The sequence below is a fragment of the Scardinius erythrophthalmus genome (genome assembly GCF_964197995.2).
Source record: "Scardinius erythrophthalmus genome assembly, chromosome: 13".
Lineage (NCBI taxonomy): Eukaryota > Metazoa > Chordata > Actinopteri > Cypriniformes > Leuciscidae > Scardinius > Scardinius erythrophthalmus.
The window spans coordinates 35,009,732-35,034,720 of record NC_138233.1 but is presented as its reverse complement, the minus strand read 5'-3'; the positions used below and the strand labels follow the sequence as shown (position 1 = coordinate 35,034,720).

At 39.4% G+C, this 24,989-nt stretch overlaps 1 protein-coding gene across 2 annotated transcripts; it reads left to right on the top strand.

The window, feature by feature from the left end:
• On the top strand, positions 1–21,524 carry rlim (ring finger protein, LIM domain interacting). 2 transcript variants are annotated; one of them, XM_081383599.1, is made up of 4 exons: positions 1–142; positions 917–1,111; positions 17,675–17,779; positions 17,882–21,524. In XM_081383599.1, the coding sequence occupies exons 2-4, from the start codon at positions 943–945 to the stop codon at positions 20,065–20,067; spliced, it is 2,460 nt and encodes an 819-aa protein (XP_081239725.1). In that variant the 5' UTR covers positions 1–142; positions 917–942; the 3' UTR covers positions 20,068–21,524. The 2 variants fall into 2 exon arrangements, with proteins under 2 accessions (XP_081239725.1, XP_081239726.1); XM_081383600.1 differs by having other exon boundaries at positions 4–142; positions 17,888–21,524.
• Positions 21,525–24,989: the final 3,465 nt, after the last annotated feature.

Genomic DNA, 24,989 nt, shown 5'->3' with positions numbered 1-24,989 from the left:
TCCGCACACCGGAAGTAGATTCATGCCGAAGAGACGCTTGAGAAAATGTACTCCTGAATAGCTGTCAAGAATAACACTTATAAACATCTACAAGGCAGATAAGGGAACTGTTACTAGATAAGGCTTCGACGAGTTCATTAAGGTATTCTTCTGTGTTTGTGTTTATTTCACCAGTCAGTTATTGTGGTCGTCGAAATGACGGAGAGCTCGCTGGCTGTTTTTATCTCATAGCCGTGCTAACATTAGCTTCGCTTTAGCTTAGCATGAACCAGAGAGCCGTTTCTCCATAGGCTTCGCGAGCTAACTTGAGCCCAGCTTGAGCTCATGCTACAGCTAACATTAGCCCTCACCCGTTTGCCCAGTTCATGGTTGCGAGAGGTTTGTCGTCACACATTACGAAATATAACGTTACCGTTGCTGTAATATAAGTGATATTAGCCCTAGCAGCACCTTAATGGACTCGCTTCCATTGGTAATGCAGTCATTGTGATAATTGTGTGTACCATCGAGGACACACGCAAGTTAAACGTTGTTTTCCTTGAGATTCCCGAGCTTTAGCCAGTTTAGCTCGCTGATGCCATTTTGTTTTCAGTCAGCTCTTTATATCTGAACTGAGACACTCGAGAGATCACAGCCTAACTCACAATAATACGCTTTTTTAGAAGATTATTCTAGTCACCGAGCATGGTCACGTCTTAACCATTTTATTAGCTACATTTAACATGAAAAAGATACGCACAGTAACTGTGTGGCCATATGATGGTGATGCTATCTCATAGTGAAGCCATGACACTGGATGATTGGCTATAATCATTTATTATATAGTCACATACTTCTCATGTTGGGTTGAAATCAATGGTTGTTGGGTCAGTATGTGTGTGTGTGTGTGTTTTGACTGATTGCCACTGTGTTGTAGTTGGATCTGACATCTGGGTCGCAGTGATGGAGGGTCAGGATAATGCAGATCAGGGCAGCAGTGATCAGTCTGAAACACAACGCCGGAGACAGCGGGACCGTCTGGACAGAGAAGAGGCCTTCTACCAGTTTGTCAACAATCTCAGTGAGGAAGACTACAGGCTCATGAGAGACAACAATCTGCTTGGCACGCCTGGTAAATCATTTGGTTTTTGTAAATGTTTTTTTTTTTTTTTTACTGTGCAAAACAACATCTAATGGTTTCATTGAGACATTTTGGTCATGCGTAATGGCAGGGTCATTCCTTGTCAACTCAACCAGAGGTCCCCGGCTCAAACTTTTTTTTCTTCTGAAGACAAATATTAAATGCCATTGCTGAGTAATCCACCATTTTGTAGAGGGGGTCAAAATGGCTATTTTCACCTATAATTTTAAACCAAATTACAGTGACTTTAGAAAGATGACAGCATTTTTTTGTTATTACACATAGATGGGTAAGTCTGTTAGTTGTTGTCTTTAGCAATGTTGCATTATATACAAATGGTGAAAATTCATAAATGTGGAGATGCAATCTCAGTATGGTTTTAGATTCCCACTCTTAAACTTTTCTTTTGTTGTCTTAATTTTTAAGGCTTTATATGGTTCAATCCCAGAGATACTGGGATCTCAATATGGCTCCATGAGTAAACTGTTAAATTGTACACATTTTCAGTGGTCAAAAAACAAATGTGGGTGACTTTGTATAAAGCTGATTCTTTTTCTTTTAAAGAGGAATGTCGGGAGAACAAATAATGTTGAAAAAAATGTATAATAATATTGGTCAACCACAAATTTTGAGCACTGAAAATGTGTGCAATTTAACAGTTTACTTGTGGAGCTACATTGGGATCCCATTATCTCTGGGATCAAACCACACAGAGCCTTAAAAATGAAGACACCAAAAGAAAAGTTAAAAACATATGGGGATTCATTTGCAAAAACGGATAACCCCGTTTTTATTAATTTAAATAAATCATGTTTTTTATTGTAATTCCAAGTAATATCAACCAAACTGCAGTTGGGTTGTTTTGATTAAGTATTAACAACTAAAAAAGAAAATACAGTTAACTTACAAAATGAAAGTTCATTGAACGTTTTATATATATATATAGTCAGCAGATTTAACTAATAGGTAAACAAAATAATTACCCCCTGTAATCTGGCTCCAAATCTCAGGTGAAAATCGTCATTTTGACCCCCTCTACAAAATAGTGGATTACTCAATAAATATATTTATCCATGGCATTTGATATCTTGGCTTTCATCACTATTTACATGAACAAAATCAAACATTTCAGCCGTGCAGGTTTACTAAATTTGGTTGATTTGACACTGAATGTTTATTATTTATTTCGAAATTATTTTGAATTTTAAATTGAACGGAATTTAAGCTTTCAATATTCTTGATGTGGTCTTAACACGTAAACCACATAAAGGGTCATATTAACTGAGTGCAGCAGAAATTGTAGTTCCTGTTGTCTTTCAGTCAGTGGCTTATAGGAGCAAATATACAAACTACATGAGATGTTAGAGTAGTTGCCACTGACCTTTATTGGTTCCTTAAGTGTTACTGAAGTATGAATTGCATCCTCTTTGCCTTAGCCACGCATTTCATTTTACTGAGTAACGATGTGGTTTCCCTGCATCCAGTTTTATATTTATCTCTCTCACGTGACTTGCAGAATTCAGTGGTAGTTAGTATACGGTAGAACTTCATAGATTAATTATAGAGCCTCTGAGCTCATTTACACTTCTTTTACTAACATTCAACATGGTCGGACAAAACAATTCATTCTCAAATCAAGGTTTGATCAATAAAAATGATAATTATTTCACTACTTTAATGTTTTTTTTTTTTTTTTGGTGTTGTGAAAGATCAAAGGAGACATTTGACATAATTTCAGTGCTGGTCTTTACCCTGCTATATACGAGACTGGTGACCCCTTCAAAATGACAAAAAGAGAAACAAAGTAGCCCATACTAGGGCTGGGTGATGCAGCTATTGTAATTTCTATCTATTTCATATTTGGTTGCACTTTATTGTACAGTACATGTACAGTGTACTCACCTGAGAAAGGACTGGTAATAGAAGGAAACTACATGGGTTAAGGTTAGGTTCAGGGTTAGTACCTAGTAATTAATTACCCAGTTATTGAAATTACTATAATAAGTAGCCTACATAGTATGCACTACGGCTGCACAGTTAATCGCAATTTACATGTAATTGCACTTAAATCAAGTTGGCTTATAGCGATTATGAAATCGCAAAGGCTGTGATTTTTATTTTTATTTAATTTTTTTATGCGCAGCTTGTCATTGATGTACAGCTCTGTAAACGCTGCTCCATCTTAAAGCGCTGTGAGTCACTTATAACGTGCATTTGAAAAAGCAACACGCGTCAAACAGCTTTGAGAAGCATTTAACAACCTCCAACAAAAGACAACATTTAATAACATGCATAACTTACTTAATGATGACAGTTGAGCTCATTCTTCAGTGAGATGATGTGGCTTCTTACACAGAATAAAGTGTGTTTATAAGTCATGTTTAATCAAAGCATTTCAATCTTCTGTTTATTCCGCTCCAGCGATAGGGATTTCCTGGAATGACGTAGTTCAGCCGTACTTCACCGACAAGCTGAGCATAAAATAATCGAGCCTTTGCCCAATCGCGTGTGGTTTCAGGGCGATTAATTGTGCAGCCCTAGTATGCACATGGGGAACACTGAACAGGAGTGTAAAATAAAGTGCTACCCAATATTTTCCAAATTTTTGAAGATGTAATTTGATGTATATATCAATGTTTTTGTTTGCTCTCGAAAAAATAGAAATCTGAAAAGAACAGCTGTTGTTACAAAGGACATGCAAAATGTTTACTGCATAATCAGCACTATTTAAAAAAAGTTAGCAATAAGCGTAATCTTCCTACAAAAAGTTTTTTTTTTTTTTTTGACGAACAAAGAAACACATTAAATAGAACTAGTGGCAGATCTATTAATTTACACACCAAGACTGCATCTGTCGTGACATACGTGATCAGATTTTTTTTCGCACTTGAGTTTGTTTGCACTCTTGAGTAAAACCCTGTTATAATCAAAGAAGTTGTCTATACTGCACATTGAATCTCTTATTTACATTGTGTTTACACTTTGTTGGTTACAATGAAAGGATTTGTGAATGTGTAGAACAGTCAGTGAGGCGCGTTGAACGATCTCCAGCGTTTTGAGCGGCATCGAGTGTATTTTGTCTAACTTAAACACCTCTGATTGACCATTTTGTGGCGCTTAACAGACATGTTTGTGATTGGCTAATGCAAAACGCATTGTGAATATAAACCTTTGATGCTCTTCACAAAACGCTTTACGAAGAACAAGGGAAGTGAAATTGTCTTGCTGACTTTATAAGCAAATATACACGATATTACATAATTTTATATCATCAGCAAACAAAATTTGATATCGTTCAACGAATTGCCCAGTACTGTGTGCTGTTAGAAGTCGATTGCTAGCTGAGGAACAGACCGAAGTATCTTATATTATAGTCATTATACACAGAAAATCTCCCATTACTTTGTAACTCTCATCTTACTCGCATGTAAACATATTCAAACCTGGTGTCTCAAAATGCATCACACCACGTTTGATGCCAGTGATGAGAACCAATGATATTTGACATGTGATTCATCACATTTACATGAGATATGAGACATTCCAGTAAGTTGTGCTGTTTGTTTCAGCATATCTGCAGATGTTTAATGTATATTTCTTGCTATACTGTAACTTAGGGATGCATGATTTAGGAAAATCTTAATTGCGATTTATTTATTTATTCTGGTCAAGATTGCGATTTAAAATGCAATTTAAAAATAATGATAAAGAACATTTGTTTGTTGTGCTTGTTTTTAGGGCTGCACAATTTACCCCAAAAGTTGCTTTTATGTGACTAATAATAATTATTATGATCATGATTATTTAAAAAATATTATGTTAAACAAAATAAGAAATATTACTATTGTAATAACACTATTTCATTATATAACACTAAGAGTATTTAAGAATCAATATATTGTTATTATTATCATTTATATTTTACACAAAAGCCTAAAATATTAAATAATTAGAAAGGTGTACATTTTTATTATAAAATATTAAATTGATAAAACAAATCTGACAACTGCTTAATCTTTTGCCTGAAAAATCTTATACATCTGAAAAACAAAAACAGATTCCTGTACACTCTATACACTGTATGAAAACATGGAAAAACATACCTAAATTTCTAGTATTGTTTTTCCTATTTTTACCCAAAAATAGGTTGTTATTAACAAACTACAAGATAATCTGGCCGGTTTTGGGCCCAGTTCTGCCCTTCCAACAATCCTAAATCAAATCCTTGATTATTTTAATGGTTCTACAGATTATTTTATCAGATTTTCCTGTAGTGTGATGTGTGTTAAAGGGATAGTTCACCCAAAAAATTCACCCTCAAGTTGTTCTAAATCTGTACCTGTAAACCTGTATTTCTTTCTTCTGCCGAACACAAAAGAAGGTATTTTTAAGAATATGGGCAACCAAACAGTCGATGGGCCCTATTGACTTTCATAGTATGCAGAGAAAAAAAATAGGGCCTGTTTGGGCAAGAAGAAGAAATGGTGACTACCGACATTCTTCAAAATATCATCTTTTAAGTTCAGCAGAAGAAAGAAACTAAAATATAAGTTTGGAACAACTTGAGGATGAGTAAATAATGACAGAGTTTACTTTTTTGGGTGAACTATCCCTGTAGTTATTTCAAATGCTCGACTGATGTTTATAAAGTGAGTGGAGTAAAAGCGTGTCATTAAATGTTCTCTTTTGTTGGACAACAGGCTTGAAAATTGTCATTTCAAGTTTGTACCAATGTTTGGCTTTTTTTTCTCCCAAATAAATGCATGTCAATCTCTCAGCTTTTGCAGAGATGGATCAGGATTGTTCTGCGATCGAGCCACTCCAATGCTTTAACATAAAACATGCTGTGCATATATTTAATCATAAACCACAGGATTCTTATCTATGTGATGATCTAAATTTAATCTAATTTGCGATTTATATTTTATTTCGGTTAATCGTGCAGCCCTACTAGAACTAGTAGATTGGTTTGTTCGCTCCACGCTTCAAATTTAATGTCACTACATTAAAGAGCCTCAAAACAACATTTATTGTTTGTTTTCTGAAATTTCAATGCATCACTGAACACAGCAAAACACATTTGAACATGGCCGTGGGAACAAGGAGTGCTGAGGGTGCTGCACCCCCGATGACAGGTGTTATGATGCCACTACTGTCACTACATTAGAATTTAAGATGACATGACTTTAAAGCTACACTGTGTGATATTTTCCCCCATCTAGCGGTGAAATTGTATATGACTACCCAGTGAATATTAGTTTCTGTTCCTTTCAATTCCGAGGGCGTTTTAACTCCTACGGTGGCCGTATTATTCCAAGATTAACATGGCTTCCAGTTCGACTTCGCAAAAAATTGCGCCTTTAAAACTATTCATCACCTGTGATCCGTCGCAGCACAGATTTATGTTACAAGGTAAACAATACTTTTTCACCATTGACGCGAGGAAAAGTAACGCAAGTTATACTAGAGGTCGTTCTGGCGTTATGCACAACTATGCTATGGTTAGACAAGCAACTATAAAACTTCGAATTTACACAAATAGGCTATATTACCTGTCGAGAAGAAAGCAGGCAACTTCGGCGTCCATTTTAAAATCTTTGCTCCTCATGAGCTCTTTCCATCTGGGAAAAGTTACTCCAGTATTGACTTTGGTCTTGCTGATTTGCCTGTCGCGTTGACGTTTTAATTCCCTCTTTCGCTTCCTTGGCGACTGCTACATGTCCTCGAAAATAGGCGTGATCCTCCATCTTCAGCAATCTTTCAAATCTGCCGGCAGTCGCAAATATAATCTCCCCCTCGCATTCGTCATGGTGTCACTAAGTGTAAAACGCAAAAGGCGAAGCTTGAATGTCCAGGTATGTCCCTCTTTGGCGAATGTATTTTCAAGATGGAGGCGCAACATGGCTGCCGCCATTCGAGCGACTTGCTCGTATGTATTATAAATGGCAGATTTTATGCTTACGAGAATACTTTATTAGTTGGTGGAAGTAATTACACATGAATGAGCTCATACTTTTGATAGAAAAAAGTATTTTTGCTAAGAATCAACTTAAAAAGTTACACAGTGTAGCTTTAAATAACATTTTAGTTTTCAACATGTTTTACATTTTTAGTACCACCTTTTATAAAATTACTCTAAAGATTATTTTGTTTTTATATTGTCGAATATGGTCTTTAAGAAATTAAGATCTCGCATGAAGTGAGTGATGTGACTACGCTGGTTGAGGACCAGCATCTCAGAACTCATTTGACACTCATTTGATGCATGTTCACTCAGACATCGGTGGTGAACTAAATAAAGATGTCTTGATTAAAGGCATTCATCGGCATTAGGGGCTGTTCACACATAACGTGTTTTTCTCTCTGCTACTTGTCCATTGTTTTTCTGTGAGCGCAGATGCAGATTTTTGTGCTGTTTTTAAAATGTATCATGAGTTCTGAGCGTTCTCACATAACTCTCCTCATTTGGGCTGTTTAATATTAGGATTTTCTTTAAAACACTCTACCACAGCACCGCCCCGCCATATCAAGCCCCGCCCCCAGCACCCTCCTGATAAAATATGTTCCCGCAGCTGTGCATTTGAATGTTTTGAACTGAACTCAAGCCCCAATAAATTTGAGAGCTACACTATATGGGCAAACGTGAGGCTTGCATGCTGCTGCTCAGTCATGGAAACCCAATCCATGAAGCTCCCGGCGCACAGTTTTTGTGCTGATATTAATGCCAGTGGAAGTCTGGAACTCTTCAGCTGTGGCATCAGCAGAGTGTTGGCGACCTATGAACTTTTACAAACCATGCTCCTCAGCAATCGGTGACCCCACTCTGTGACTTTACGTGTTTGCTGCTGTTCCTAAATGCTTCCACTTTCCAATGGTACCTCTTACAGTTGACCGTGGAGTATCAAGCCGGGATGGAGTGTCACAAATAGACTTATTGCAAAGGAGGCATCCTTGACTTCACTGAGCTCCTCAGAACGAGCCATTTTTTCACAAATGTTAGTAAATGCAGACTACATTTTGCAATGGGTCTAATTGAAACACCTGAATTCAGTAATTAAGAGATGTGTCCTAATACTTTTGTCCATATAGTGTACATCTATGCACTTTTTAAGTACCAGAACGCACTCAGCTGTCTCGCTGTTTTGATCCTGAAATTGTCGATATAACAGGGTCTTTCACAGATCTTTCGATTCCCTTCTTAGGTCTTTTGGTTAGAAGACATATTCCCATTTAGCTTTGCGTTTTACTTTAATGGTTTGCCTGTTGTTTATGTGCTCATAAACAAGTAAACAAACTTATGAATCCACCCAATCCTTTTATGTCCCAGAACAGTTGAAAGGAATGTTATTTTGGAGCATCCTTTAGCCGTGCGCCCTGCCAGAAGATGACATTGAATGGACATTTCTTGTCCTGGTAAGTCTGGTGGTTTTTAGAGTCTTTCTGGACAGCTACTGCGTAAAGACTAGACTCATTTAGTTTATAAACTCACGTTTGATGCAAAATTCTGCATATCCAACTTCCTTAGAAGACATTATACTATTGAAAAGTATCTTAGAGGTAGTGTATCACAAAAATACATGTACCATGCCATTTGAAACGATTTTCTTAAACTGTTACGCATTTTCCTCCCTTTGCACCTGGCATTAATGGACATTCTGTGATTGGATCACGATCAGATCTTACTTGATCACATTAAATGCCAGGGGTAAATGCACCCAAAAGGCATCGTGAACGGGTTGTGATTGGATCTCTGAAACCACATTTGGATGTGGCCTGGGTCTGACTGCATTTAAATGTTTCCATTATCCGGATTCAGTTATGCAAGTCATATGTAATGTGGTTACGCTGCATTTAATCATTTATGTCATTAAGGGTTGGCGATATGACGGTATGATCTTATTTCACAATATGAGAATTTTTATTTCATAATAATGATATATATCACAAAATAGTTTTATTTTATTTTTGTTATTAAAAAAGAACAAAGTAGGGGACTTCCGGTGGTAAGTTGAAGCATATGGCCACATAATCCCGCACTCCTGTTCGGTCTGAGTTTATTCCCCAATTTGAATATAATTAAGATTTAATTTTTGAATAATCAATGATGGAAGGGGAAAAATACAGGAAAGGCAAGGGAAAGCAGTCTGGGAAATTGCTTGAGAAACTGAGAGTGAGAAAATAATGTGAAAGAGTGAGAAGAGTGAGAAAAAAATGACTGAGGGCGTCATGGCCGATGAACAAGGAGAGAGTAATGGCACGCATGGACAAAATGCTAAATTAACATTGTTGGATATGGAAGTTAAGATTGCCGCCATCCGCACAGATATAAAGATGATGTCCACGGAGATGAAGACTGAACTGAGTAACTTTCGAGACAGAATCAGAGACGCCTTGAAAAAGGAACTAGCAGACATTCGAGAGAAAAATTCACCAGAAGTTTAACGAGGTCGCAACCGATCTAAAAACTACTCCTGACAGAGTGAGGCCGAGACTTGGATAGCTGATGCTGAAGAGTGGTCCGTGGACTTTAGAGAGGCACTGAGCCAGTCACTACAAGCTCAGGAAAGTTTGCAGTTAAAGCTAACAGACTTGGAAGCACACTCAAAGCGTAGCAACGTTCGCATTTACGGGATCCTGGGGGGAACTGAGGGAAACAACTCCACTTCATTGAGAACTTTATTAGAAAAGAGCTGGACCCCTTGCTAATGTTGACCTTGGAAAACAACAGTGCCACAGAGCGCTCGGCCCCAAACCGCCCAGAGAGGCGCAAGCCAGATCGGTGATTGTGTACTTCCAGCAGTTTAAAATTAAAGAGATGGTTCTGCATTCTGCGTGGAAGAAAAAGGAGATCTACCACAGCGACACAAGGATCTACTTCGATCATGACTTTCCTGCAGAAATGCTAGCAAAAAGGAAGGCGTATACGCAGATCAGGAGGGTTCCCCGAGAAAAAGCAATACGATTTCAAACACTGCCGCCAGCGAAACTGCAAGTCTTTTTTGACAGTGGGCCGATTACTTATGGAAACACAGCGGAAGAGGCAGAGGACCTGAAGTAGAGGCGATTCCCGATTGAGTGGGCGAAAACTGCTGAGGCTGAGGTTGCGGAAAAAGGCCGGAAGGCTGCCTGGCAGCGATCAACAAGCGCGAGCACGACAAATCGGCAGATCCGCCAGGAATGGATCAAGGAGAAGCTACGGAGTTTTCACCAGCCAAGATAGATCTAGAGGTAATGGAATCGGGAGACAACAGACCGTTAAGTGACTTTGCATTATAAGAGTAAAAACTATCGAGCAAACGAGGCAGATGTCTGGTTATGGACATTAATGCTTTAATGACATTTGCACCAAGGGGCAATGTTTAATGCCCTCAATGTGTGGGAGTAAAGCCTAGGTTAAGTTACCTGCGGTCTTTTAAGTTGATCTTAACATCCCAACAAGTTTATTATTCTTTATTCATTATATTTTCCCTATTGAATGTATCTAATGCTGATTCTTCACTTCTGTTGGAGTTTAAATACCCATCTTAACTGAATAGAATCACCCTTAGCCTTTAATGAGAATATAGCTGACCGACAAGTACAGGTAATACATTTGTTTTTGACGTTTCTAAGTGCATATACAGTACATCCTTGAGTGTACTATAGGTTGCACTGAAGGGGGGCTCTGGTGGTTAGCTGCTAGACTATTCCCTTCACATCACGAAGTGGTTATTACTTCATAATGGAGGTCTACCTGTGTTTTTTGATTTGTTGGTCTATTTTGTTGTTGTTGTGATGTTCTGATTTTGTTCTGCAGTTCGAATACAGTTCAGGTTTGGTCACCAATATTGTGGTTTACAAACAGTGTCTTGCTGTGGTTTAAATGCAATGTCAGGAATATAGGGTGATTTCCCTTAACGTAAATGGTCTACACAATCCAATTAAGAGAAGCAAGGCTATTGCAAAGATGAAAAAGGAAAAGTTACATATATTTTGGCAGGAGACTCATTTCAACAGTGCAGAACAGAAAAAAAAAAAAAAAACAAAAAAAAAAAAACTAGGGTTTAAGAATGTATTTTACTCATCCTATTAGAAAGGAAAAAGAAGAGGGGTAGCAATTTTTAATTTCTAATAGTGTGAATTTTAAAGTGGTTTCTGAATTTACTGATAGAGAGGGCCGTTATGTTTTAATTAAGGGATTTCTAGATCAGTAAAAAGTTACACTAGTTAACGTGTATGTAGCCCCTGAGCAGGACAATTCCTGTATTAGAGAAATTAGTTAAAAAATTTAGAAAAGTTAATTGCTTCTGAAGCCTCTGGGGTTCTAATATGTGGAGGAGACTGGAACACCCAAATACAGCCTAAATTCGATTCCTCTAATGCACTAAAGAGGTTAAAGGAGCACGCCGACTTTTTGGGACTTTAGCTTATTCACCGTATCCCCCAGAGTTAGATAAGTCCATACATACCCTTTTCATCTCCGTGCGTGCCATAACTCTGTCTGACACCGCTAGCCTAGCTTAGCACAAATACTGGAGGTAAATGGCTCCAGCTAGCATACTGCTCCCAATAAGTGACAAAATAACACCAACATTTTCCTATTTACATGTTGTGATTTGTATAGTCACAGCGTGTACAAATAAAAAGGTCACATGAGACACAGCCATCGTCTGGGAACTATATTCTCAGAAGGCAAAGCACTGCTACTTCGGCGGAGTGACAAAAAGGAGTGTAGTGCATTTAGGCCAATTTCTGTATTAAATTTGGATTATAAGTGATATGCATCGATATTAGCTAAAAGACTGGAAGATATAATACCAGAATTAGTGGATTTAGACTAGAGATGCACCGATTACAATTTTCTGGGCCGATTCCGATTTCCGATTTTTCATTAGGTTTGACCTGCCGATACCGATTTTAGCCGATTCCGATTTCATTTTTTCTAACCACTTTACAGCACACACAAATATTTATTTTATATCATTTCTGTAATAAAACATTTTACAATTTGCATAGTTCACACACATCTAAAGTGCAGTGTTGTGGAAGAACCATTTCCTTTTCGCATTCAATATCCAATAATTATATATATATATATATATATATATATATATATATATATATATATATATATATATATATATATATATATATATATATATATATATATATATATATATATATATATATATATATGTATATATATATATATATATATATATATATATATATATATATATATATATGTGTGTGTGTATATATATATATATATATATACACATGTATTTAGCAAACGAAACGTCTGTATGAAAACAGGGAATGGCAATAAAATAATATATAAATAAAAAATAAAATAAATATAGCCTTGCAGTATTAAGATATTTCTCAAAGCACACACACACACACACACACACACACACACAGGCCTATTGCAATCACTTGTACAAACTGAATAATAAAACAAGTTTAAATGGGTACATTTTCTATAAATATTAGTCTTTGTTTTCTTTTCTGACATAGCCTACTCTAGTTCTTGTTAAAACACGCAAATTCTGTGCATTTTGGGCACTTTTTTTGTGAAACCCTATAAGGCTATTTTCCATCAAAAGTGTGCTTTCCCTTTAATTGAGCGTGAGCAGTGCAGCAAATAGACTTGGCGCCGAAACACGCGCTTCACTTCTCGCGACGCTCCTGCTTGATGCTCACGCGCTGCTCCTGCTTCCGTTGTGAATGCACTCAATGATTAACATGCACGCCGAAAAAAAATACGCGCTTGCAGTCTGAACGGACGTAATTCACGAGGTTTTCTACATGTGCTCCATGTGCACGTGTGATGCTGATGTTGCGCGATGTTAATCATGCGGCGCCCGAGTGCATTTGCCCGGCATAAAATCGGCATTTGTCAGACTGACCGGCCGGTCGCCGGTTACGGCCGATCACGTGAAAATCGGCCAATTCCGGTCACCAGCCGATCAATCGGTGCATCTCTAATTTAGACCAGACAGGATTTGCATGTGACAGACACAAGATAATATTTGGCGGGTGTTGCATGTAATTGATCATGTCACTAAAGAAAACATCAGAGCAGTAGTAATTAGCTTAGACGCCGAAAAGGCATTTGACTCGGTTCGGTTCTGGGAGTACCTGTATTTTGGCACTGAGAAGATTTGGTTTTAAAGATGCATTTTAGATGCATTAAAACTTTGTATTCATCACCAAAGGCTAGAATAAGGATCAACAGGCATCTCACTCAGAGTATTAACCTGGAAAGAGGCTGCCGCCTAGGATGTCCTCTCAGCCCCGCCCTTTTCGCTTTAGATCATTGGGCCCATAGCAGTCAGTTAGAGAAGAACGGGAGATAAAAGGAATTATGGTTCGAGGTTTCGAACAAAAGATTTGTCTGTACGCAGATGTTTTGTTGTTTGTTAAAAGGTTAGCATCCCTAGGTTGATGTCCATCTTAAAAAAATACCCTATAAGTAAGAACATTAAATCAGATATAGATAGGTGGTCCCAACTGCCCTTAGAGATGCAAAACAGGACAGAGACAGTAAAAATGAACGTGTTCACCCGACTCTTAGGTCGGCGACACACTGGCTGCGTGGCGTGAGCGTCTCCATTTTTATTTCGGCTCCCATGTTAACAGGAAAACGCATGCATGCTAGAAATAGAACCGACGCCTATTTTTCACGCAACGCGCAAGCGTGTTGGAAGCGTTTCCAGGCAAAATAGAATAGGAAAATGTTTATTTGTCATTTTGACATGAATACATATTAATAAATGACATTTTGATGTTTGAAAGTCTCTAGGTTTTGACATAAATGCAGATATAAATGTAATTAAAAAAAATATTATCGATTTTCATATATTGCACCTGTCAATACAGAACGAAATATTCTGTAGCCTATCTTGCCGTCAACACTGCCGACATTGTCTTTGCTGCTATATATTTGTTTAACATGAAGTAAAGGTCTTCCACAACTCTCTCCCCATATGTTGAATATATCACCAATGAGGCTTATCATATGTCACCTAGCAGCAGCAACGCCGCGTCAGACACGTTTCTGGTGTGCAAAGACAGAAAACGCCACGCAGCTGACGCGCAACAGAAACGCCACGCTCACGCCACGCAGCTGACGCGCAACAGAAACGCCACGCTCACGCCACGCAGCTGACGCGCAACAGAAACGCCACGCAGCCAGTGTGTTAAAGAATGCAAATCACTGTTACTTGAAAGACAATCTAGACTATTAAGATGGATTGCTTTCGACTCCGACTTTAAACCAGCAAGGGCTGATGGGAGGTTTCAGCTCTGGTATAGGCTTGGCATCACCTCTTTTAGTTCAATTTCATCAAAGGGACAATTAGATAGCTTTCAGGAGATTTCTGATAAATATGGTCTGGGAAAACTTGATTTTTTTAGGTACTTACAAACTAGGACTTATTTTAATAAAGAGATACGATACAAAGAATTATTAGATACTTTGTTACCCCCAAGTTAAAATCTATTCAAACTTGTGAGAAGGGAAATGGTCTATGTTGGAGGAAATGTGGGGAACAGCTGGCAGACCATTTTCATGTATTCTGGAGCTGCCCAGCCATTCAGTCATATTGGCAGGAGGTAATACTAGTAATAGATTTTATTTTTGGTGATGGAATTGACTGCTCATTTTCTACAATTTACCTGGGCAACTTAGCTGCTCATTTGATGATGAAAGACAATTACCTTTTAAAGATATTATTAGCAGCCAGCAAGAAAGCTGTAACACAAAAGTGGCTACAATTTGAACCCCCAGGCTGAATGGCTTGACATTATGACCAGTGTCCAAAATATGGTGGGGATGACTTTCGCTTTAATCCAACAGATGGATAAGTATTTGCAGTATTGGGAAAAATGGATTGTGTTTACGACTTAATAATAATAATAATAATAATTCATTACATTTATATAGCGCTTTTCTCGACACTCAAAGCGCTTTACATAGAAGGGGGGAATCTCCTCAACCACCACCTCATGACTTCATGACATGTTTATTGACCAATGTATCATCTGACAGGGGTTGCACGACTACTGATTTCTGCTAGTCGATTTCTTATCAAAACAATACTCGAGTTACTCGACTACTCGTCGTTCATGCTACTGTAAATGAAAAGACATGAAATAGCTAGATCTTATCAATAAACATTTATTAATGCATAGCCTAATGCAACAATTACATAAGTAAACTCTCAAAACGTAATTATGACATTTCATTTTTAAATTTTCATGTAACAGTCTAAAGCCAAATAAATAGCCGTTCCTGCCTTTCATTTCAGACGTCTGCTTCTAGGGGCCGTTCACATATCGCGTCTTTTCCGCGCTCAAGGTCGTTATTTCAAATGTAGGCGCGCGGCCGCGGCAAGCGCGCTCATAATGAAAGCAACATGTTGCACTAGTTTTTCCAGGCGGGTTTTTCCTTCTCATCTCCAGAAATATATCTAGTAGTAAAGATAATGCAAGGGTTAGAAATAAATTAATCCTTTGCTGAATGATAACTACTTCGACGTCATCATGTAGAGCGCAGTTTGGTTGCATAGCGACGACAGACGCCACAGGAGCGCGAGCGCTTGTAGGAGACATCGGCACGGCCGCGCGCTCTTTCCACACGTTTTTAGACGCAATATGTGAACGGCCTCTTGCAGAGTTGGCCAATTACAATATTTTTTGTCATCCTTGATGAAATACTTCCACACAAATGACGTGTGGTGTCTGTTGGTGACATTCGCCATTTTTAATTCATTTATGGTTTATGGACGCTCGAGTAGTCGATTGTTTCCGACAGCGTCGACTAGTGGTTGAAGTAGTCGATCTATCGACTACTCGACTAGTCTATGCAAGCCCTATCTGACATATACATTCATCAATGTGACCAAATGATTGTTCTGTCTTGTTTAGATGTGATTGTATGTTGTTGTTGCTGTTTTTTTTTTTTTTTTTTTTTTTTTTTCAAAAGGATAAAGAAAATTTGTTTTAAAAAAAAGAACAAAGTAAATTACAAACAGTAGGACAAATGTAATCGATAAGACAAAAACATTTTAATAAACGTCTTCACTGTATGAATTAAACTGATTCTTATTAAAGATACAAAATATGTTGTCAAGAGCAGTAAGTGATTTTTCTTTTTGCCTTTTGCAGTTTAATAACATTCACACAGCAGCAGGTTTATGAGGTTGCTGTCACTTTAAGACCAAATGCAGAGGTCTGATATACTGACACACATCTGGTGTTTACTGGTTTCATTTTGAGAATTGTGTGCATTTGACCATTCAAGTGCAAAAAGCCACGAAAGAACACTGAATTCGGCATTGCATGCTGTCTGAGAGAGGCATCTCTTCAGGTGTGTCAGTCATCGCCAGCACCACATCTTTTTAACATCTTTTTAACACCCTAACGTCCCGCTCTTTATTTTTTCAGTCATGAATATTGCTTTATCATTCTAAATTGTTAATAATCACACTCAACAGATATGTCTGTGATTGGCTACAAAGCTCAATGCTGCAAAAACATGTAAATAGAAACCTTTGATGCTTTTCACAGAGCGCTTACACAAACTCTCACGGAAGCATTTTAAAACAGCCGGCTATCAGCGCAGCGGGTGCTGGTACTGCAGAATGTCAGGATAAAGAATAATTTTGGTGGTCACCAAAGTATTTTCAATGCAGGAAAACCCATTGATGGTTTAGCTATATGGTATGTAACATAATACTCCTTCCTCAGTACTTTTGCATTCTCTCCATTGATGCTCTTTTCATGACTTTTTGATTTTGTTAAATAGCTTAATTACATCACCTGAACTTGTTATTTACATACTATACTAAACATTTTATCATGTTGTTTTATTTATTGGTTATTTCCAACCTGGTTCATTGTGTTAACATAGACATTCATAGTCTTAACAACTAACAGCAGCTAAGTTGGATATGCAGTGTTTTGCTACATTTCTTTTATGTATAAGAATACTGTGTATTTTTAAGTGTATCCCAATTGTTTTGTGCAAGCCATGTATTTAATAATAAAAGAATTTGAGTATTGTTGATTCTTTAAAACATCCTGTTCATTCACATTTAACCCCATTAACCACCATTGGTGACGAGCTTAGTACACTTTTCTATTTCCCATTGAAAGTTTGGTTGGGACTTTTTTATAGACTTCAAGTCACACCAGTGAACTATGATTTGCAGCATGCTGTTCCTAGTCAGAGGCAGGTGGTGTTAGAGGGAGGAGATTTCTAGAGAGCCTTGTATTGAATGACCATTTGGAATTTCCTCTCAGTGCAAGAAGGGTTGTCAGTGTTTTTAACCTTTTTCTCCAAAGAACAAGACTGTTTTAAATGTTCATAGCCTCTGAAAGTTGGTTGTCTTTAAGAGGTCTTAATGGAAAAACATTGAAAATGTATATGTATGAAATTGTATGGAATGGACAACAGTGATCAATACATTACAATGGTCTGATTGACTTTTCCTAGGTTACACATCCCTGCAAAATACCCACCTTTTCTCTGGTGTCATAATTCTAACTAATATGTTTCTTGGTTAGGTGAAATTACAGCAGATGAACTGTTGAGCCGCCTTCGGCAGGTCAAGGATGGCCCTGAGTCGCCCAGCAATGGCACCACTGAGGAAAGAAGGGAGGGGCCTGGTGGTAAGTCAACTAAATTGCCCTGTTACTATATAAAATCCATATCCATCCAGGTGAGTTTACTTGTGATTCTGCCCTGTTTTAATAATTTCTTGTTATTCTCAGCAACAGAGGTGGAGGGCACTGAAGAAAACCCCAGCGGTGAGACCCTTCTTGACTGGCTCAACACAGTACGACAGACAGGGAATACAACAAGGAGCGGTTACCGGGGTAACCAGTCATGGCGGGCTGTGAGCCAAACCAATCCCAACAGTGGTGATTTCCGTTTCAGCTTGGAGATCAATGTCAACCGCAACATAGCTGAACAGCAAACGCAGACAGAAAGGCTGGAAGGGGGCCAGGAAAGAGCAGATGGGCCTGTGTCTGAGCCGGAGAGTCTTATGGAGACTGCAGAGGTGGTTGAGGAACCAGTGGTAGACGAGCTGGCTGTTATAGTAGAGCCAGAGCTGGCAGTTCCTAGTACCCTATCTCTAAACAGGGAAGTTAATGCACCAGATCCACCAACCATAGCTCCCCCAACCATAGCTCCCCCAACCATAGCTCCCCCAACCATAGCTCCCCCAACCATAGTTCCCCCAACCATAGTTCCCCCAACCATAGTTCCCCCAACCATAGTTCCCCCAACCATAGTTCCTCCAACCATAGTTCCCCCAACCATAGTTCCCCCAACCATTGTTCCCCCAACCATAGTTCCTCCAACCATAGTTCCTCCAACCATAGTTCCCCCTACCTTGGCTCCTCCAACTTTAGCTCCCCCAACCTTGGCTCCCCCAACCTTGGCTCCCCCAACCTTGGCTCCCCCAACCTTGGCTCCCCCAACTTTAGCTCCCCCAACTTTAGCTCCCCCAACCTTGGCTCCTCCAACTTTAGCTCCCCCAACCTTGGCTCCCCCAACCTTGGCTCCCCCAACCTTAGCTCCCCCAACCTTAGCTCCCCCAACCTTAGCTCCCCCAACCGTGGCTCTTCCAACCTTGGCTCTTCCAACTTTAGCTCCCCCAACTTTGGCTCCCCCAACTTTGGCTCCTCCAACTTTGGCTCCTCCAACTTTGGCTCCTCCAACCTTGGCTCCCCCAACCTTGGCTACAGTGGAGCAACCACGTAGGGGTCAAATAAGGGCTCGCAGTAGAAGCCCAGAGCAGCGACGGACAAGGGCTCGTACTGCAAGAGGACGTTCACCGCTCAACCTTGAAAGATTGGATGGGCTTCCGCCTACTCAGCATGGCATACCTTCTCGCCATCCTGAGATCCTGCCTGAGCCCCAGGTAGAGGGAAGCTCAAGGACTCGGCAATTGTTTTTGTCTAGGCAGAGCACCGTGGATATGGAAACTCAAGAATTGGGAGCAGCACCTGAGTTACCTGGAACACCACAGGAAAGAGAGACAAATGCTGGGGAAGCAGGAGCCTCAGGTCGTCGTCCTCCAACCATAATGCTGGATTTACAGGTACGTAGGGTGCGTCCCGGAGAGTATCGCCAGAGAGACAGCATTGCTAACCGTACAAGGTCTCGTTCTCAGACCTCCAATAACACTTTATTATATGAGACTGAGCGCGGGGGTTTCCGTCGGACTTTCTCCCGTTCTGAGCGGGCTGGAGTGAGAACATACGTCAGCACTATCCGCATTCCCATTCGGAGGATCTCAGATGCTGGACTTGGTGAAGCCACTTCTTTGGCTCTGCAGTCTATGATTCGTCAAATCATGACTGGCTTCGGTGAACTTAGCTACTTTATGGACTCGGACTATCCAGACTCGAACCGTGAAGACAGCCCACCAGCAGACCTTACTGATGCACTGGGTAACCCTGATGCTTCTACTGAAACTGCTGCAAGTGAAGCGGATTCCCATCTCCCTGGGCATGGAGTCTCGAACCAGGGTGGTTTAGAGGCACGGACAGAGGAAAGGGAAGTGGAAGGTGGACTTCCCGGTGCTGCTGGTCCTCGGGAGAACCGAGGCAGACAACGGGCTCCCATCAGCCTGGATGAAACTGGATCTCTGCCCTTTCTGCGACTTGCGCACTTCTTCTTGCTCAACGAGGAAGATGATGACCAGCCCAGAGGTCTCACCAAAGAGCAGATTGACAACCTATCAATGCGAAACTTTGGTGAAAGCGATGCACTTAAAACCTGCAGTGTCTGCATTACAGAGTATGCTGAAGGCAACAAATTGCGAAAACTGCCCTGCTCTCACGAGTACCATGTGCACTGTATCGACCGCTGGCTTTCAGAGAACTCAACCTGCCCTATTTGCCGCAGAGCGGTCCTTGTTTCCACCAACCGCGAGAGTGTTGTCTAGCCAGAACTGGTTTTGTGGCACTCTCGGCAGGTTTCATGTCTCTTTTCCTCTCTTCCTTTTACATTTATTACTTAGTCATATGAGGACTCTTAATGAGATTTTTCCATACATCCTATATGAAGTCATTAAGTTTTATCAGATTTGCTGGTGCCAAGATCTTCCCCCACAAACTATACGTCAGTGTATTTTGACCCATCTTACAATAAATATTGGTGCAAGACACAACCGATCAAGACAGTGCTGCAATCCCTTATCTTTTACATAAATTGAAGAGCAACATTTGACAAAATCATAGGATGAGGGGCAATGTAGAAATACCTTTGAGCGGTACATATACTTTTGTACTAAAAAGAGAGATTTGAGTTGTATTTTAAGCAAGTATTATCAGATCATTACAAAGATTGTGTTTTAATAAAAGTGAATGATTTGATAATATTGTAGAGCATCGGGAATTGCATTAAGGATCAGAATGGTGCATTCTGCTCATCATCCTCAAATACATTTCAATTGAAAAAATGCATTGAACTGTCTCACTGTGCTGCATCTGAACTTATTTAGGTTTCATACAGAGTTGGTTGCGTGTTGGTATGAAAGCATAGTATGTGTTGTACCAATTGCACCATTATCATAAATGATTAAATGCAGATAAATAGTAGGAAATTCATGGAGTAGTTCTTAATGAATTTGTCATCCTGTATAGAATAGACTTTGATTTGGCATTTGAAAGTGTTCTGCAATACTGGTTTTGAAAACTATATGCTCAGACACTTTTTTTTTTTTTTTAACAAACAAAAAAGGCTGTAAATATGCTATGTTGTTTCAGGTTGTATTTCCGCCTGTCTTCCCAAATGACAATAATGCATCAGTTAGCTGACTCAAACATGTTTCATATATCTTAAGAAATAAACTTGGCTGCATATAGGCAATGTTGTGCAATGCTAATAAGGAAAATGTAAAGGAAGTTTTGACAAATTGACTTGTATGTTGTAGTCTGTAAATATTAACATTTAAAATGAAGACTTAAATGGAAGTTTTTCTAACAGTTCTGTACATTGAGAATAGCATCATTTATCTTACTCTGAGGAGGAAATTATTTTTCTCATTATGTAATGGTTGGTTCATATGGGAGCTAAGGTTCTTTATTCCCATGCGAGTACAAAATGCAGTGTTATTTAGAAACGATAGATGAAATCTGTTCCTTTGTTTCTGTTTTGACTTGGAAGAACAACCTCAAGCAAAATGTTCTCAACCATGAGTTACATCAACATTTCATGTATTGTAAGCAAGCCAACCATTGCTAAAATGCATTCAGTTCCGAGGTCATGTATTATAAGAGCGAGTTACTCAATAGAATATCTTAATTTTGTCAGCATATTTATAGGTTATATTTTGAGTCAATATTTTGACTAGCTTCCAGTTTGCTGTGTTTGAAATGAATAAAATGATTTCCTCACCTGACCATTTCTCTGTGGCCTCACCGGTGTCCCATCATGTTAAGTGCTGCTGTGGAATAAAGAAACGTAAAGTAAATCATACAGCCCTGCTATCAAGGACTCGAATTTAGCAATACTTTCCCTTGAACATCTCAAAAACGTGATGCTGTGAAAATATATATATATATATATATATATATATATATATATATATATATATATACACACACGTATATATTCTGGATAAGTTTTCATGTTCTGGTTTGTATTTTAATGAATAATTATGATATTCCAGAAATGTTCCAAATTATTTTGAGTTCAATTTGGTTTATTTAGGTGACATTTGCTTGTAACCACACCAGTGCTTACTGCACAGATGTCGCACACTTTCTGCTACAACATAGGCTAATGATCGGTTTGTTCTGGCTTCATCAAGCCATAATGTTATTTGTATATTACAATAAAAAGTGTACAGCAACAAGACTGTTTTTTTTTGTTTTTTTTTTAACTATGTTAATTATTTTTGGTAACTTAATATGACATTTTTTGACCTTTTCAAACAGACACAACAAAACATAACAGTATTACCATTTCAAAAACGCAATTCACACATTACATCTGAGATGCCTTTCCAGTATAATCATATCTTCTGATACAGCTAATGAAGTGACTCATAATGATAATTAAAGAAGTAACTGTTTCATTACTCTTAATGCATAATTTTATGGAAACTGACGATCACTGTTCGATGTTTAGATCATGAAATGATCAATGAAATATTGTGGATCTACTGATGTGATTTTCTTCATCAGACGATATATAATGTATGTGGTCCCATGTACTACTTTTCCAGACCCTGTTTTCAGATTCGACATTGCTCTATGTAAGCCAAATCCACAAGACAGTCTTGATGGAAATAGGCAATAGCAGAACAATTGTCAAGTCTTTTTTTCCCCAGTAAACCAGACGATGAACACTGCTATTGAAGATTATGGTGTTTTTCTATTTTGCAATTATATTTGCTTTGATTCAAAAAGAAACTAACCGATGTCTTGTGTCTAGATCATGTAAATTGGTATTTTATGATAAATTAGTTATTTCAACAGCCTGTTGCAAATTAAGACTACGTTTGGGACTAGAGTTTTCAGAAATAATAAATAAAAATCTGAAATTAGAGTGATTAGAAAATATTTGTTGTTGTGAAGGGTGCTCTTTTACATCTATTGGACAGGGCAAACGTGTCTTTTCCTGGTTTGGGAACCACAAGAGATTGGCCCTTCCTGAGCAGCGCTGAGAAAAGTAATAGGTACCATGCAGGCAGGGTTGCCAGATTGGGCGGTTTTGCAATCTATTTTGCGGGCAAAAATGGGTTTGGGCGGGTGGGTAAAAATTGGGCTGGTTTCGGATCAGATCGGCGGGTTTTTATTGCCGAAACATCGGCACATCGGATCCTTCTTCCTGCGACCCAGTGTTCAGCAGGCTGCAATCTCACTCACTCACTCAAACACACACACACACACCCACGTAGTACGTGCCCCCTAACCTCACAACAGACACTCCTCTCCTCCTTCCCACTACCTTGGCCCTGTCCCAAATGGCACACTCCGGACTTGTGGACTTCCTCAGAGTCCACACTTTGGTGACGTCATGTAGTGCAGACCTATAGGGCCCTTGGCGCGAGTCCACGAGGGCGCATTGAGAGGTATTTTTGGGACAGACTCGATCGGCACGCCGGAAATAATAGTCTGGTTATTGTTGGACAGGAGAAATCACATTTTTGCGCTCCGACGTCTTATCTCCATCACAACTACACAGCCTAATTTTACAGTTCTATATTTTGATGTTGTGCATATCACCAGGGCATTAAAAAATAGATATATCATGCTTATTTAAATGATGTATACAGTTGTAATAATAGGCTACATAATGTTCCATTTGAACTTACAATTTTAAAACATAATTTAAACATAATTTTTTTCAATTTACAGGTTTCAATATTTAATACTAAGTTTACATATGACTCAGTAAAGCCCTGACATTCGGATCTATTTATTTAATGAATCATAATGCGATCGTATTATTAAACGCACTATTATTATGTTTGAGACATCAACCACTGGTCAATGACCATAATGTTTGTATAAACTGTAGGTAACAACTGGTAAAATGTGCATTTAGGTCATAAAAACCGTAATATTTTCTTCTCAGCCATGTCAACAATTATCCGTGAGTAAAATCTCCTCCCATCTGTTGTCTGATTGGCCTTTCGCAAGGATTCCTGGGTAGTTAAAGTGCGTGAAGCCTACATCTATGCGGGCTTCGCGGAAGACCGCTTCAAGGGCACAAAGGGGGCGCTGCTGAGCACACTTCAGAGCGGTAAAATGCTGAATGGGACAGCCTACGGACTCGTAGACTCAGCGAGCACGCGCAATTCAAGTCCACGAGACCGAAAGTCCGCATGAAGTGCGCCATTTGGGACAGGGCCCTTCAGTCAGTCAGTGATGCACGCGCCCGCCCCTCAAACAACAACACACTAGATCGCGGGGTTTTCAAACTTACTTAGCTAGCTGACTGACACTGCGGTTTCATGACTCTCTCTGGGTCAGCGGCAGCGCCAACACAGATTTGAATGTTACGATATGCTTTTGTCAAAGGTTTAATAGACAGACGAAATGGAATAAGATCGCGTGGGTGTTTGAATCGAGATAACAGTCTTTTAAAGATGAATCGCGCAGCTCTATAACGACACATTTCATCCTGAAACGTTTTTGAAACGAAAGTGGATAACTTCTGTCAACCTCATCTATACATAGTTCCCACATGACGTCACAACATACGTGCATTTGCCGACCCGGCGCCATTTCTGTGGGCAGAACAATAGTAGAAGAAGCTGAAAGCGAGTTAATTTCATGATAAAAAGTGAAAATGGTGATCTCCTGCTGGGTCAATGGATGTTTAAATCGTGTCGGAGGTTCAGTTAAATTTGGTTCCCTTACGAGAACGTTCTCTCGTACTGCGTTGCAAACGCTGTGGGAAAACTCCTTTTCTCGAGAATATTGAAGCCTTTATTTTAAAACGCATTGCATGCAGCACAGGCGAGAGCATCAAGCTCGCGCGAGCGAGCTGATAGGCTGTGCTGTGGGCAACTGCACGAACCAATGGCGGATCGGCAGAGGCGCGCGAACCAATCAGGAAGCTTGGCACACTGCCAGTGTCAAGCGCGCGAAACTGCACGTGACCAAAGCATATAAATATAGACAATATTCCGCCATTTGACAGATTTTATCTCCTTCAGCTCGACTCACCTCGTCGCTGATCTTCTCCGGATAAAGAAGCCGCTCGCCGTTGAACAGCCGTCCAGCGGAACAGCTTCGCATCCGGCATCTGCCAGCTGAGCGTTTCCCTGTGGCATCCGACGAGTATCCTTTTTCTCTATCTCTCTCTCTCTCTTTCTAAAAGAGCAAAATCGCTGTTTTCACAGCGCGCGGC